Here is a 17,334-nt window from a genome sequence, read left to right as displayed (position 1 = left end):
AATGGAACTCAGGTGTTCTACAAGAGCAACAAGTACTCTAAGCCATCTCTCCAACTCCAAAAGCTACTTTTTAAAGCTACTTAGTTTTTGCATGAACTTGTTCTATCAGAACTACTTTAGGATGAGGCAGAAGTGGTGTGACGTGGCCCCAGTCCTTACCACAACTGGATCCATGATAAAAGTACCATTCAGGCTGGAAAACTCAGCATGTAGACAGCACCACCTGACAAAACTAAAACAAAAACCTAACCCATCCCAAGTCCATAGTTCTGGGAAAGTCTCTAAATGTACAAACCTTGCTTTTTGGCTTCTGTAGTTCTACTTCTAGCTGCTCTTGTTAACTGAAGTATGTTAACCCAGGATATGGTTTTTGTGCTCAAAAGCTCACACTGAGAAAGTCTCGGGGCCACACTAGGTAGAATCCCGAACACCCAGTATAGTTACCGGCGGTCTAACAAATATTTTCTCTGAACTTAAACCCATTTATGGGGCTGGAGAGATGGCTCAGTGGTTAAGAGCACGGGCTGCTCTTCCAGAGGGCCTGGATTCGATTCTCAGCACCCACATAGTTGTTCACAACTGTCTGTAACTCCTGTTCCAGGGGATCCAACACCCACACACAGAAACACATGCAGGCAAAACACCAATGTACATTTAAAAAATTAATTATAAAGTTGTCAGGGTTAGTAGCGAGTATCTTTAAAGACAAACAAAAAATATTTCTGAGCTGTTCTCTCTGATGGATATCCCACCACAGTGGAACTATGGAAAGAAGAGACTACAGTGCTCCTCACCTTCCTGAATGCTACCGTCAGCCACCCAGGAAGTGCACACATCAGTGCCCAGGACTGGATGCTCCCCACCTTCTCCATTACTGGTTTTGCGTCTGAAAAATCTCTGCAGGCCCCTCACCTTTGCAGCCACATCACTCCTTTCCCAGGAGCCTAGAATGGTGCTTGCCAAGTGTAAATGTGAGGTCATTCCACTTGTCTGCTACCACTTCCTCCCAGAGGTCTAAAACCCCTTCAAAGGTTCCTTTGTTCTGGGAACTTCCAAAGGAGCCTAGAAGGACCTACAGGGTTTGCCCCACCCCCACTCCCATAGACTCTTCAGCCTCATTTTGATCTTGTCACCTCCCTTCATCCATCCCCTCTGGCCTTTTTACAGACTTGCCTTCATCCTGCCTGCTCCGACCATAGTTCCTCTGCTTGCATGCTCTCTTCCACCTAGAATTCTCGGCATCTCCATCTTCCTCCAGTTAGCTCAGGTTTTGGCTCCTGCCAGTTCCCCAGGAAAGCCTTCCCAGATTCACCGAAGGCTACTTATTTGAGGCTTTGATGTTCAAACGGAAGAGCAACAAGTGTTGGAGGAGTAACAGGTGTCTCTGAATTAGACTCCGTGAAGAACTGGGTTGGAAACTCTGACAAAGGAAAGATCCTGGGTGACCCACTGGAGGCTGTAATTCTGGGGCCATAATGAGCCTCATAGGCTGACTGTTTGGCTCTGTGCCAGCTCCATACCCAGTGTCTGTAGGCCAAGCATGCCCAGAGCAGGCAGGTCTTTCACATCCTCCTCTGAATGCTGCCTTTGTTTTGGTTAAGGCTACTGAGGGTGCCAAAAGATTAAGTGATTTATCATTGGTATCAGAGGCATGTGAAACTCAATTCCCCTGTTTGTACAGAAGTGACGTAGTCGGCCCCTCCCCCACTGACTGGTAGGCGTCCAGAAGATGGATTGTACTCCACCAGATTCTACTTCCTTAAAATCCCAGACAAACAACCTTAGTTTGGGGGAGGACCAATAGTTACCAATTGGCTAAACAAGCAACCTTTGGCTACAAATTTGCTGACTTTTCAGCCAAAAGCTGGCTTTTGCCATAACATAGTTTCTGATTTAAACCATCAAGTAACTGAGACAAAAAGAGATTGCTGTTGAAAGGGCTTTTCAAGATCCTGGCCATGTGGTGGAACAGACCTTTGATTCCAGCATTCCTGCGGTGGAGGCAGAGGCAGGTGGATCTCTTGAGTTCAAGCCCAGTCTGGTCTTTGGAACCAGAGAAACCCTGTATAGAAAAACCTGTGTGTGTGTGTGTGTGTGTGTGTGTGTGTGTGTGTATGTGTATGTTGTGCGCGCTCACGTGTGCATGTGGGTAGGAAGGTTGCTTTACATTCTTTTTGGCCTCTGAGCAAATGCTTTTCATTTTTGTAAGCAATATGAAATTCCTCACTTCCTAAATCCTAGGCTATGAATAATTAATCTTAGAACTTTCAAACAGTTACATACTGCCCTTGATCTTAAAAACAATATGATATACTTTGCTTTTCAGAGCTATTGGACCGGTTAATCTTGTTTCACTCCAAGGCCCACAGTAAAAGGTTGCTAGGGCAGGTACTTTATCCCAGGCGCAGCCACTTACTAGGTATTCAACCATAGAAAAATTGTGCACCCTCTATGTACCTCAGTTTCTTCAATAAAGAACCTATGTGAAAGCCAGATGATGGTGGCTCATGCCTTTAATCCCAGCACTCAGGAGGCAGAGGCAGGCAGAGTTCTGTGAGTTCGAGGCCAGCCTGGTCTACAGAGCAAGTACCAGGACAGGCTCCAAAGCTACATAGAGAAACCTGTCTCCAAAAACAACAACAACAACAACAAAACCAACAAAGAGCCTATGTGGTGGGGCTACAATATGAGGACTGAGGGAATTCCTAAACAAAAAAGAGCAGTACCAACAATGCTCAGTGAACTGTGATCATTCCTATCACTGGAACCGGTGTTGCAGCCTGGGGACTTGCCAGGTTCTGCATCACAATAAAGTTTAGCTTCCTATCTGGAGAGGTTCCCCATTTCATTGTTAAGAATATTCCCAGTGCACTACAGGTCTGTTTTTTCCATGACTCACCCACCACACACACACCCTGTACACTTTCTTGTACCTTCTGTCCCACCCAAGCTTTGCTGACTATCCCCTTTGTAGTCTTCTCCCCACTCATAATTTCACGTTTTCTTTCTTGTCTGGGAGATGAGAAACAACCCAGCATACCTAGCAATCATACCACCTTCTTCCTACCCCAGCAGACTCCCAGAGCATGCTGCTTGTAGTTACTAAGAGCTTTTAATTTGGTTGAGATCTGGATTTAGGTACCATGGAAATTAATAACTTAGATGCTCCTTAACTTTATGAGTTATTCTTTCCTGTCCACTGGCCATGCCACTGGAAACCACGAGGCAAACCCCAGTTTTAAGGTGCACTGAGAAACACCAGGATATACTATCTAGAGCTGTCCATGGAATAAGAACTTCCTGGGAAAGGTATGTACGAATGTTGTTAGCGAACAGATTCTAATTCATCCAGAAAAAGGCCTCCATTTTTTATTGGAGTTAAGATAGAAGCAGATAGTTTTCAAGAATTCCAAATACTGACTGACATCAGTTTCTAGAATGCTTTTATTTTTGCTGGGGTAGGGAAGGTGTGGATTCCTCAACAGAAGCCCCAAAAGCTAGCATTTGATACCCCCTTCCTCACCAACTGCAGCAAAGGGCAAGTCAAAGGGCGGGCCTGGGTCTCCTTCCCAGCAGATTTCCTGGCAGTGTTGGGTACAGAACAGCCTTGATGTTTCATAAACAACCACACCCATAACTATTTCTTCATACTCAAGATGCTGAAGGTTTGGAAAGAGGGGAAAACACGTCAATCATTCTCTAGAATCAGGACTCTTGAACTGCTTCATAGACCTTCCTGTCCAGCCCTGGCAAAGGGCCTGGATTGTGATGACCCCTCTTTTCAAAACTACAAAGTTCAAATAATCTCTGTTATCTTTGGAGAGAGAATAGAAAGTCATCACCAGCAGAATGCACACGGCAGCTCAGCCTTTCCATTGAATAGGCAGCTCTCTCAGAAACCAACTGCTCATCTCAGAGCCCTTGGGAAAGCAGCAGCAGAGCTTCCCAGTACTGCTTCCAGGCACCAGAAAGGTCATCAGGTGTTGCTTATGCTATCTCAGTTATGGGATGGGTCACCATTAACTTCATATTTATGAATCAAAACTAACAAATATTTGGATAGTACTAGGGCTTTTCTCAGATACATAAAAACAGCTATAAATTTGTATTAAAATAGGGAGGCTGTGGCAGGCAGATCTCTGTGAGTTTAAGGCCAGCCTGGTCTACAAAGCAAGTTCCAGGACAGCCAAGGATGTCACACCACACAAAAAAAAGAAGAAACAAAGAAAACAGAAAAGAAGTCAGTGGGTGGGAGGGATGCACCTTTGATTCTAGCACTTGGGAGGTAGATGCAGATAGATCTGAGTTCGAGGCCAGCTTGGTCTACAGAGACAGTGTTCCAGGACAGCCAAGGCCACACAGAGAAACCCTGTCTTGGAAGAAAAGAAAATAGAAAAGAAAAGAAAAAAAGCCAGGTGGTGCTGGTGGCGCATGCCTTTAATCCCTGCACTTGAGAGGCAGAGACAGACGGATGGATCTTTGTTCGAAACCAGCCTAGTCTACAGAGCAAGTTCCAGGCCAGCCAGGGCTACATAGTAAGACCCAGTCTCAAAAAAATAAATAAATAGACATATCTTGTTTATATTTTCAAACTAATTAAGTTACAAAAACTTACATTCCAAAGTATGAACTGTAGCTGTTGATTTGAAGGAGCAAAGTGGAGAGCATCAATTTGGGTGGAAATTAAGCTAACGGTCTAACAAGCCAGTTCAAAGGGAACATGGAGCAAGTCACAGAAAGAAGTCAGGTAGGGGGGAGGTATCTCTGGAGCTTCTGCTTCCAGTGGTGGCACAGAAACACAACAGGATCTCAACAACTCAGCAGCAAACTCCTCCCATGGCATCTGTTTCCATATATTTTCACTAAAGTCAGAATTCTAAACCATGAGCCCCACTACCCCACCCCAGCCTCCAGACTAGGTTCCACTGGCTGAAGCCTTCTTCACAGGCTTCTAAGAGTGACTTACTCTGCCATAGTCCCCATGGGCAAGGTGAAGGTCACATACACCTCTGGTTATGTTAGAAATAAACTCTGCAAGCTGAGGAATCAGAAATACCCTCTCCTACTTTTTTTTTTTTTTCTTCTTTTAATGGGCTTTCCATTAAAGTCCTCCAGCCAGTGGGGAGCAAGGCAGCGTTTTCACCTGGGCCAAAAGATTGTGGAATTCCTCCATTGCCTGTGAGTGTGCTATTGGATTCAGCACCAGGTGTTGAAAAAGATTCACAGGTTCAGCATTTCGAAATGTCTTAGGGATCGGTATGGTCAGGGGCAGGAAGGTGTTACCAATGAGGAAATGATGGAGAGACCTTTGCTGGAGGCCTTGGCCTAAGAACCAGAGAAGGTCCTGGAGCCTGCGGGAGAGCATGCAGTGCTCCCAGTCTGTTAGAGGCAGTCGGAGCAACAAGTGCATGAGGGCCGTTTTGAAGTGGTAGGTGTTGAGGATGGGGCGGGTTGCTCCCGGGGGTAATATCTGATGGTCCTGAAGACTCAAAATGATCTGCAGGCACTTGAGGTGGCAGGTGTTCTCAGGGGCAAAGCGCCCCACCAGCTTCAGAAACAAGTGCTCACAAGCCGCAAAGGACTCGGGCCAGTCCACACTGGTGAGCTGTTCTCGATCGGGGTCCTGACTCACCAGGTAGACCAAGGTGTCTTCCCGTTGCACCCCAAGAACCAAACTGATCGACAGGAAGCGGCCTGAGCGGTAATCCAACCTGAGCTTGCAGGAGGTGCTAGATGGTGGGAGGGTGAGCTTAAAGTTGTATTTGTGGGCCACTAGGGCCCAGGCATTGGCCACCATGTTTCGGAACCACTGCACGGCCTTACACACGTCCAGGTGTGAGCCAGTGCAGAGAGCTGCCTTGATGGAGCCAGTACACTTGCTCAGGATGGCCGAGTGGTCCCTGTCGTGGTGCACCAGGCACAGCACGTCCCCCAGGAGCTTCTCTTGTTTGCACATGCATTTAGAGTCCACTTTCACACAGCCAGAACGACGGCCCAGGGCCGGATCTCTCATCTCCAAGACAAACATAGTGCCCTGTGGAGGGACAATGGGCACCAGGACATCAAACGTGTGTGTCTCATGGAGGGTCCCCCACTTCTCAAAGGCAGCCCCAATGCCCAGGCAGTCCTCCAACCGTGGGTGAGCCTCCTGGCGGCTGAGCACCCGACAAGCCTCAATGAGATCATCGACAAAGCTCTCCACAAACTCACAGGTGCAGGGCAGGTCACGGATGGCATTTTGGATATAATGTTTATAAAAGGATTCCAGGGCTTCCTGGGAGGGAAAATTAGAGAGCCAGGGGTAAGAGTAAGAGGTGACAGGCACGATCCGGATTTCTTCCTCTTCCTCCTCGCTGCTGGAGTCAAAGGCGGGCTCGTGCTGCATGTTCTGTCGCAGGAGCTCAAAGATGAGAAAAAGGCAAAAGAGGCCTGCGTTCCACAGGTTTCCCATCAGCCAACTGGCTTGGAACGGCCATCCCATGTCTTTCTTCCCCAGCACTAACTGGTCACTGGACGTGTCTCCTCTCCAGAAGTTCTCTGCCTTCTGCTTCTGCTCAGCTGCCCGCCTTCTCTCTTCAAACTCTAACTCTAACTGCCGCATCTCCTCGGTCATCCGTTTCTCCAGCTGCCGACTCCTGGCTAGTGTGTCCAGGTCCATCCGGTCACTGACCATCAGGGGGTGGTGTACAACATACATCACTGCCAAGAACAGCAGGCTTATCACAGCCATGGAGGCCTCTGCATCTGGAGAAGTAGGAGGGTGGGGATCAGTGGTGACTTTCTGGGCACATCTGTTCTCCAGCACATAGTCCCCAGAGCCCTGGTACCTCAAATCCTGGATGCCAACTACTCAAGAGGAACAGAAAGTGCGTAGAGCTGAGTTTGGACGGAGCAAGAGTGGTCTGCCTCAGAGGAGGTTCAGGGAAGGGAAGTGGCGACAGCAGGATGTACCCTGAGTCACCTGCTTTCCTTCCATATACTGTGGGTGGTATTTAGGCTGCCAGAGGGTGAACATGAGGCTGCTTTTATTCCAGTATAATATGGGGAGGGGAACCCTTACAGTGGGGTGGCCTCACCCGACTCATCAGTCCAACTTGGGCACCAGCTATGCCCTGCCAGTCCCAGAGGCTCCCTTCCACAGGCAGAAAACACAGAATCTGTCTGGGCAGTATCTTCCCCATTCTTGGGTAGCCAGCTTCAGTCCCTAGCTGCAGCATCTTCTGTGACTTCACAACCCTACCCTTTGTGATTAGACCACTTGCCCCACCACTCTGCCCTGCAGGAGCCAGACAGACACTGTGTTGCCAACTCCTTGGTACTGCAATGAGGTTCTGAGGCAGGCTAGCAGATGACCATCGGTCCAGCTCCACGTCTCAGCCCAGGAAAGAGCCTGCAGAACTGAGTGGCCAAGACTCAACCGACAGACAGTAGCAGAGATTCCCTGCCCGCCCACCCAACCACTGAAGCCTGAAACTTCCGGCCTTCACCCCAGTAATTCACCAGCTACTGGGCTTCCTGAGTCCATGAAGGGCACTGCACCATGGACATCGAGTTCAGGTGAGGGGCTCTCCTCTCTTTGGAACTGAGCCCACTGCCCTCTCCATGAGCCCTGTTCAAAATTACAGGGGCTGCAGGCTCTGCCTCAAAGTGGAGCCCCTCTGCCATACTTCCCAAATTCCACACCCAGAAAGTGTATTCCCACCCATCTCTCCTGGCCCAATTAAAGACCCAAACTAAAGGTTTCTCTTGGGATCAGGGGCCACCTTACTCACAGTCTCTGTTATGAGCAAGAGAGCATTCTTAAAGACACAGCGCGGCCTGGCCCCCCCTGCCTTCTTCCGGGCGTGCACGATGCTCCCAGTTCATAGCCGGCACCAACTACAGGAGAGGTCCCGACGCACTCTTTCTGGGTACAGACCATGTCTCCGACAGTCCAAAGTCTACGGGCTGTGGAGTGCTACGACTACCACGCGCGCGCGGGGCTGGTCTGGGAGAACTCCAGCAATCCACAGAGGTTCCCGCCTCAGGGGTTCCGCCCCGGCAAGCTCCACCCCTTGCTCAAAGCCAAGAGGCGGACCCGGGCAGAGACTCAACTAGATCTGAGGCCCTCCCTTAGAGCACACGCCTTTTGTCCCCCGGGGAGCATCGGTGGCTACCCTCTCACATACAGCTGCTCTGCATCGACCGGTGGCACAAGGCTAAAGTGCCTGCTGTCACCCTCACAAAGTTCCTTCCTGGACAATATATACACTTACTGAGACTTTGGGTGGAAAGATAATGGAGACAGAACTAGGAACTGACTGGGGAAAGCCACTCTCGCTTCTCTCTGGCTCTCTGCAAAGTGAAGGAGATGTGTGTAGGCACCTGTAATAAACATCACTCCATGAGGAAGATGACTCAGTGGGTGGAGTGCCTGCTGCCCAAACACGAAAATACGAGTTTGGGTCCTCAGGCATAACACTTCCTACCTCAAAGTTGAAAGGGCAGAGCTAGGCAGGTCCGCTGAGCTTAAAGTGAGTATAAGGTTTTATTAAAAGACCCTGTCTCTTACTGGCTCACGCCTTTAATTCCAGTACTTGGGAAGCAGAGGCAGGTGGATCTCTGTGAATTTGAGGCCAGCCTGGTCTACAGTGCTAGCTTCTGATGTTGACCTATGGCTTCCAGAGGTACAGGAGGCAGCTGCACACATACACATACAACAACACACAAACATGCATACACGCAAGTGTTATGCATACACCTCTATACACCTCACCTCCAGACCATGCCCAGGAGTCATGTGTCTCCCCCCAAACATAGTGACTCTTAGGAAAGGAGATCTGCCACTCAAAGACCTGCCTTGGAGCCTTGTTTACCACTCACTAGTCAAAGTAAGAATCCTAAAACTAATTAGGCAGTGGTGGCACATGCCTTTAATCCCAGCACTTGGGAGGCAGAGGCAGAGGCAGGTGGATCTCTGTGAGTTCAATGGTCTACAGAAAGAGTTCCAGTACAGCCAGGACTACACAGCGAAACCCTGTCTCAAAAAAACAAAACAAAACCAACTAACCAACCAAACAAACAAACGGCAAAAGAACTCTATCCATTCAGACGTGGTATCATCTCTGCTGATCATCATATCAAAGCAAATTTCATAAACTATGAAGGCTAGAAAAGGCTTAGTACATGTTAAGAAATGCCAACAAAAACCAGAGGGTGGTGTTATATACCTTTAAACCCAGCACTTTGGTGGGTAGAGGCAGGTGAGTTCTAGGACAGCCAGGGCTTTTACACAGAGAAACCCTGTCTTAAAAAACAAAAAACAGGCCGGCCTGACCCCTACCGAGAGCCCTCATCCAGTGGCTGATGGAAGCAGAGGCAGACATCCACAGATATACACTGAACTGAACTCTGGAACCTAGCTGCAGAGAGGGAGGAATGAAGATCAAAGGGGTCGGTACCAGGCTGGTGAAACCCACAGAAGCAGCTGGCCTGTACAAGGGGGAGCACATGGACCCCAGACTGCTGTCTGGGAGGCCAGCACAGGACTGATCCAGACCTCTGAACATGGATGTCAATGAGTAGACCTCTGCACTCCCTGGTAGTGGATTAGTATTTTTCCCTGGTGTAAGAAGGGACTTTGAGAGCACTGTTGGCTTGGACACATGGGGAAGGGCCTAGGCCTGGCCCAGGATGATGTGGTGGACTTTGGGGAGCCACCGTCAAGGGCCCTACCCTGCCTGGGGAGTGGAGGGTGATGGGGTGGGGGACAGATGGGGGTTTTGGGGGAAGGGTTAGAGGGTTGAGGGGAGGGGAGGGAGATGGAGAAGGGATTGACATGTGAAGCAAGCATGTTTCTAATTTGAACTAATAAAAAAATAAGGAAAAAAACACAAAACAAAACAGAAGAATTGCGAACAAAAGAGCTGGAGACATGGCTGGATGGTTGAGAGCACTGGCTGTTCTTCCAAAGGATCCAGGTTCAATTCTCAGCGCCCACATGGTGGCTCACAACTGTCTGTAACTCATGTGTGTGATGCATGGACATATGCAGGCAAGACACCAATACACACAAAATAAATATGAAGAGAAGTCTCAGCTGTAAAGGGCATTTGCTCCTCCAGAGGATGCTCATTTGATCCTCAGCACCCACAAAGTGGCTCATAACCATCTGTAACTCCAGTTCCAGGGGATCCAACTATTTGACCCCCTCTTCTGTCTCTGTGGACTCAGGTACAGAATGCCCATCCATACAGTGGGCAAAACACACAAGCAATTTTTAAAAGTAAATCAATCTTTCAAAAAAGGGAGATGCCAACAAGCTAGAGAACTATTATCCCACTTAAAGATCACACTTGAATTGTCAAAAACTCATTATCAGAGAAAATTCTTGTTTTTGTTTTTTTTTGTTGTTGTTGTTTGCTTTTTTTCTTTAGGCTTTGTTTTCCAATTTGTTTTGTTTGGGAGACAGGGTGTCACTATGTAGCCCTGGCTGGCCTGGAACGCAGAGATCTACCTGCCTCTGCCTCTGCCTCTGCCTCCCACATGCTGGAATTAAAGGCATGTGTTACCATGCCCAGCTCCAAGCTGTATTTCTATGTTTGTTTGTTTGTTTGTTTAGAGACAGGTTTTCTCTGTGTTGTCCTGGCTGTCCTGGGACTGGCTCTGTAGACCAGGCTAGCCTCAAATTGACAGAGATCTGTCGGTCTTTGCTTCCCAAGTGCTGGGATTAAAGGCATGCACCACCACTGCTTGGCTCTATTTTTCTTATGTGTGGGAGTGTTTTACCTGTATATATGTATGTGCACCATGTATAGTGCCTGGTGCCTGATGCTCAAGAAGGTCAGAAGATCCCCTGGAACTGGTGCTGGGAACTAAACTCAGATGCTCTTTGACAGCTGAGCCATCTCTCCCAACCCCTCCAATCTGTGTTTTGTTAACTTAGTAGTGGGAAAAATAGGAAACTCTCCATAGTTTATGCTGATTGGTGATTTTATACAAATGACAAGTGAAAGTAAGCTGTAACATGATTCATTTTAACAAAGCCAACTCTAGCATTGTGGGTATTTACCCTTGCTCAGAAAAGAGAACTATGGTAGATTTTCTGTGAAATAAATTTAGCTGTATCCTCTAAAAACTTACATTGTAAATCAGACATCATGCACAGGAATATAAGCCCAGAATTTTGGGAGATCTGAGGCAGGGGATAAATTCAAGGCCAGGCTGGGCTGTGAGAGAGACCCTGCAAAAGTTGGACAGGTGTTGGGAGCACAAAGGTTCTTGTGCTCACAGATAAGCATTAGGGAAATCAGATATGCATTAGTTAAACACACAGGGCTGTCTCTTCAGTGCAAGAGATGTATAACTGATTTCTGCCCAGAAGGCTGGGGATGGAGATGGCTAATAGCCCAGGTGATCCTTGTTCTATCCCTATAGGCAGAAGCTCCCCTAGGCTCCCACAACTAGGACCAGAGGTGGCTAATAGTCTAGATGACCTCTGTGCTATCTGTATGACTGAGACCACACCAGATCCTCCCCTAGGCCCTTAAGATAACACATAGAGCCTGTCTCTAGAACTCATCTTCATGGAAGAAGTGATACGTAATTTGAGAAGTTTCAATGTAATCATGCCTTCTTGTGCACAAAGGATTGTTATACCAGGAACCACCCCCCATTGTATTGTACTTAAATATGCCTAAAATAAACTGCCTGGTGTCAGACTCTAGAAGCTTGAACCAACACCAGCTACTGAGTCGTGCTGAACCTGATTTCCTTCTTGTCTCACGTGGATCTTTACCGGTGGTAGCATCTGCAAAGACAACTCCCACCCTGGCTTCCGACACATACATACAGACTAGGAAGAAGGTATTGCTGGTAAAAGTGCTTGTTGAGCAAGTGGTGACATAAGTTCAAATCCCAGTACCTTACTAAAAAGCCAGATATATAGGAGGTCAGTAATCCCATTGCTCACATTCAGGGAGATGGGAAATAGAGACACGGTCTCTGGATGCTCAGAGGCCAGCTAGGCTGGTGAACACAGCACAGAAATAACAGAGACCCTGTCTCAAAGCAAGGCAGAAGGTGAGGACACACTTCAGTGTATCTCTGATCTCCATACCCTTGTAGTGGCCTGCACACACAAAATGCACAATACACCACACCAGATGAAAGTTACGAAATAGCAGGGCATGTGGTGTGTGAAGAAGGGAGAAGGAGAAAGAGCAGGAAAAGAAAGGAGGAGGAGGAAGAAGAGGAAGAAAAGCTTATGAAATGATCATTATAAACAACACAGGAAGTGGCTACTAACATAATTGCCTTGATTCTGCCTATTTGCCATCCAAGCCTTAAACTTGTTTAAAACCTTTCACCTTTTGGTGAGAACAGTTGCTTAAAGACTCAACATTGAGAGGAACATCAAGAAGCAACTGCTTTAAAGGCAACTTATTTCCAGTTTTCCTTGTTCTCAATCAAGAGATTATTGGTATACTCCAGTTGTACCAGACTTTATAAATTAATGAAAAATTAGATACGACATATACTCTGGAGTAAAGAAAAAATTTCAAGATTTTTTTAAAGGCCCCCCCAAACTCAGTAAGACCTGTCGTGGAATGAGCTAAAATACATTGTAACTGAAAATATATGAGAAGCAGCAAAAGGTTTAGGTGGGCAAATTTATGTACGAAGTGATGAAAATGCATGTGTGTAAAGCCTTGGGCTATTTGTTGAAGTATTTCGCAACAGATATTTTGTGGGAAGTATTTGAGTCTATCACGTGTCAATGGTGAATGTCATAAACTCTTGTGGAGTTGAAAACCATCAAATTTGTCTATTTTTGTTATGAAAGGAAGCTGAAGGTGTTGTAGAATATTAATTTAAGGTATGTTACTTTTGTTTATGCTCTTGAACATTTGTTTAATGATCCAAAGATGTGTTTTGGGATTTTTGTTTGTTTGTTTGTTTTGTTTTTTTCGAGATAGGGTTTCTCTGTATTGCTTTGGACGCTGTCCTAGAACTCCCTTTGTAGACCAGGCTGGCCTCGAACTCACAGAGATCCAACTGCCTCTGCCTCCTAAGTGCTGGGATTAAAGGCAGGCACCACCAACGCCCGGCCCCAAAGATGTGTTTGATTAAATAAAATTCACCTGTGGTCAGGAGGCTGGGTCAGCAACTAGCTGATAGGAAGTTGTAGGGAAGAACCAGGTGGAGAAAGGTTTATAAGGAGGGGCGAGACCAAGCACAAGGACTGCTTAGGACACTCAAGTTGGTGAGCTGCTTGCTATTCAGCCTCTCTGGGAAGCAGGAGTCTACCTCAACCTTTTTTTTTTTTTTTTAAAGATTTATATATATTTGTATATAGTGTTCCATCAGCATGTATGCCTGCAGGACAGAAGGGGGCACCAGATCTCATTACAGATGGTTGTGAGCCATCATGTGGTTGCTGGGAATTGAACTCAGGACCCCTGGAAACGCAGTCAGTGCTCTTAACCTCTGAGCCATCTCTCCAGTCCCCATACCTCAACCTTTGAATCTTGAGTTCTTTAGCGGGACAGAGATTTAAGTTTTCTTAGTAGCTTTGAAAGAGTCGGTGCCTGACAGAATTCCCTCAGACTTCCGCTCTTGCAGTGGATTTGCAGTTGCTGAATAGAATATCTATAGCTTAAAAGGCAGCTACAATTTAAAAAGTAAAACAACAGAGGGGGCTGGAGAGATGGCTCAGTTGAGGGCACTTGTGCTCTGGGGAAGGACTTGGTTCCCAGCATCCACGCTGTGGCTCACAATCATCTATAACTTCATTTGAAGGGGGTCTGACACCCCTTCTGACTCCTTGAGCACCGGGTACACACATGGAGCACATCCATCCGAGCAAAACATTTTTTTTTTTTTGCTAGTCCTGGAACTAACTCTGTAGACCAGGCTGGCCTCAAACTCACTTAAGATCCACCTGTCTCTGCCTCCTGAGTGCTGGGATTAAAGGCAGCAAAGCATTCATATACATAAAAAACAAACAAATATAAACAAAGGAAACTGGTTGTCCTCACTTGCCATTATACAACATTTTAGTGGCTCAGCTTTTTAGTCTTGTGAGTCTGTGTATGCAAATATGGAGATTGAATACAGGGCCTTACACTTGCTCAGAGAGCACATCCAGTAAGCCTCACTCACCCTGTGGTGTGGTGGTGTTTTATAGTTCTTTTTTTAAATTCACAACAGAGAAAATAAGCCTTTCCAACAAACACTTTTGGAATTCTTTGTTGTAGAGTTGATATTTTTTTTGTTTGAAACTTCATAACCTTGACTGTATCTTCCTTCTCTAGGTAATCTAGCCTTGAATTTGAGGTCATCTTCCTGCCTCTGCCTCTTGAAGGCTTGTGTGACCATGCCTTGTCAGATTTGATACTTTAGGGGGGTCACATTCTAAACAGGGGTGTTTTGTGTGTGTGTGTGTGTGTGTGTGTGTGTGTGTGTGTGTGTGTGTGTGTGTGTAGTCCTGGCTGTCCTGGTGGAACTCACTCTTTGACCAAGGTGGCCTGGAACTCAGAGATCCACCTGCCTCTGCCTCCCAAGTGCTGGGATTAATTGCAACACCTCAAGCCTCAGTCTCAGCAGGATGTGTCAGATATCACTAAAGTGAAACGAATCATGTAGTACAAATTCTAATTGGTCTTAATAATAAAACCCGGAGCCAGATATAGGGGTTAATGCTGAAAGATCAAAGAAGCAGAGCAGCATCCACTAGCTCATACATCTACTGAATCCTCAGACCAAAGGAGCAATCCTGTCCCTAAGAGTCCTCAGACTGAATACAATGAGCACCTGTCTCCTCTGACCTTATATTCCGCTCTCTGCCCAACCATATCACTCCTGTCTCTACCTCCCTAGAGCTGGAATTAAAGGTGTGTCACTCCCAAGTACTGGGGTTAAAGGTGTGAGCCACCACCATCAAGCTCTGTGTAGGGAGACACCATAACCACACCTCCTGTGTAGCCCAGGGTGGCCTCCAACTCACAGAGATTCACCTGTCTCTGCCTCCTGAGTACTGGGATTAAAGATGTGTGCCACCACTGCCTGGCATCTATGGCTAACTAGTGTGACTAGTTCTGCCTTCTGATCTTCAGGCCAACTTTATTTGTTAGATCACAAACAAAATGTCACTACAGGATCACCCTGCATTCTAAACTTTACTTAGCTTTGCAATTGTGGGGATTCTATCTAATCTTCAATTAGGAGCATTTAATCTGCAATGTGATAACATATTAAAAACCCACTATATAAATATAATTTTACAGAGCTGAGCTTGGTGGTACGTACCTTTAATCCCAGCACTTACGAAGCAGAGGCAGGCGAATCTCTGAATTTGAGGCTAACTTGGTCTACAGAGCAAGTTCCAGCAAGTTCCAAGTTCTGGGCTACAGAGAGAAACCCTATCTTAAAAAAATCAAATAAAATAATTATATACTTTTTTTATAAATTTATTTTTTTATTTTTTATTTATTTATTTTTTTGGTTTTCTCGAGACAGGGTTTCTCTATGGCTTTGGAGGCTGCCCTGGAACTAGTTCTTGTAGACCAGGCTGGTCTCGAACTCACAGAGATCTGCCTGCCTCTGCCTCCCAAGTGCTAGGATTAAAGGTGTGTGCCACCAACGCCTGGCTATAAATTTATTTTTTACATTACATTTTATATACTTTTCTAATAGAAATCATGTGCTTGAGGATTGATAAGTTTTAGGCAGTACTTAAGTTTATGGAGACACTCCTCAAAGAATAAATAAATAAAATCTCATTAACATAAATGTTTGTAATCAATTTAGATGATAGGAGTGAGCAGAAGTCCCCAAAATAAACCACATCTGTGCTGAAGATGCTAAAAGGATAAATGACTGGATTGAACTTAACGGTTGCAGAAAATTAAAATGTTGAAGAACCATTGCCAAATCACTGCAGGCTATTTTTAGTTCCCACGAAAGACATTCATTTTTCACCCCCGTATCTGCCTTAACATCCTTTTGACTATCAAAGCCTTTAAAATGCATTTTTAGCAGACTACAAGTTTCTACCAGAGGAAAAGCCTAAAACTGTAATTGTAAAAGAATGGCATTGGAGCCACAATGGGAGTGTTGAGGACCTGCAGTAGGCCCTGAGAAACTGGATTGTGGCAGACCAGAATAATTTAAGAATGACCACAGGAAACAAGACACCTCCTGGTGCTGATCCCAAGCAGTTAGAAAGGACTTCGACAGTAAGGGAAATTGGTTCCCAAGCTGTGATGGGGAATGTCCTTCTGTGTATGTTTATCTTATTAATTGTTGAATAAAGTACTGTTTGGCCAATGAGGCAGCAAGTTAGGCAGGACTAGGAGTCGAGGAGGATTCTGGGAAATGTAGTAAAAAGAAGTCTTGTGATACAGGCAGGAAGTGACATAGCAGGCAGACTCATATATAAGCAGGAACAAACAGGACGTGGTCCCTTTTCCCTTCTCTCTTCCTCCTGGTCTCTGCTCTGGAGTTGCCATGTGATCCGACGGCAAGAGAGGGTGCCAGCGGAAGGCATCCTTGATAAGATAGTCTTATAAAATATATAAATTTATTATAATTAATACTGAGCTAGCAGATGAGAAATCCTAGTCATTGGCCAAGCAACATTTGTACCTAATATAAGTCTCTGTGTGTTACTTGGGATCATAACATGACAGGGGGCGGAACTTGGGCAGCTGGCAGAAAGCGCCCACGTGGCGGCAGGGCTTGGGTGGCTTTGGCGGAAAGACTTATTGCTACAAAACTGTTTGATCACTGTCAACATGCAAACCAGGTTTTGGAATGGATCGATTACGAGATTACAATCTAGAAACTTACTGGCAATCTGATGGCTCTCAGCCTCATTTAGTGAACATCCAATTCAGAAGAAAAACAACAGTGAAGATTGTGTATTTATGTGGACTATAAATCTGATGAAAGCTACACTCCAAGCAAAATCTCAGTCAGAGTAGGAAATAATTTTCACAACCTTCAAGAAATTCAGCAACTTGAATTGGTGGAACCAAGTGGCTGGATTCATGTTCCTTTAACTGACAATCATAAGAAGCCAACTCGCACATTCATGATACAGATTGCTATTCTAGCCTATCATCAAAATGGAAGAGACACCCACATGAGACAAATTAAAATACACACACCAGTGGAAGAGAACTCCATTGGGAAATTCCCCAGATGCAATTTCCCAATGGAAATTGTGCACAGTTGCACAACCATTGATTTTATGATGTATCGTTCAATACAGTGACTTAAAAATGGGGTAGAAGTGGACATTTATTTTATCCTGTCATTGAATATTATGTCAAGTATCTTTAGTAGAAAAGC

The 17,334-nt window shown here is 46.0% G+C and overlaps 2 protein-coding genes across 2 annotated transcripts; one reads left to right on the top strand and one right to left on the bottom strand.

The window, feature by feature from the left end:
- Positions 1-4,557: 4,557 nt before the first annotated feature.
- Positions 4,558-8,052, bottom strand: Itpripl1 (ITPRIP like 1). The gene is made up of 2 exons (XM_027421909.2): positions 7,773-8,052; positions 4,558-6,744 (listed from the first exon to the last, which is right to left on the bottom strand). Exon 2 carries the CDS (start codon positions 6,728-6,730, stop codon positions 5,102-5,104), a length of 1,629 nt encoding a protein of 542 aa, XP_027277710.1. The 5' UTR covers positions 6,731-6,744; positions 7,773-8,052; the 3' UTR covers positions 4,558-5,101.
- An 8,102-nt stretch (positions 8,053-16,154) lies between these two features.
- Positions 16,155-17,073, top strand: LOC100750936 (anaphase-promoting complex subunit 10-like). Its single transcript, XM_027420984.2, has 3 exons — positions 16,155-16,251; positions 16,769-16,890; positions 16,989-17,073. The coding sequence occupies exons 1-3, from the start codon at positions 16,155-16,157 to the stop codon at positions 17,040-17,042; spliced, it is 273 nt and encodes a 90-aa protein (XP_027276785.1). The 3' UTR covers positions 17,043-17,073.
- The last annotated feature ends 261 nt before the right edge of the window (positions 17,074-17,334 follow it).

Source organism: Cricetulus griseus, chromosome 6, assembly GCF_003668045.3.
Source record: "Cricetulus griseus strain 17A/GY chromosome 6, alternate assembly CriGri-PICRH-1.0, whole genome shotgun sequence".
NCBI classification, from domain to species: Eukaryota; Metazoa; Chordata; class Mammalia; order Rodentia; family Cricetidae; genus Cricetulus; species Cricetulus griseus.
This window is presented reverse-complemented; position numbering and strand designations above follow the sequence as displayed.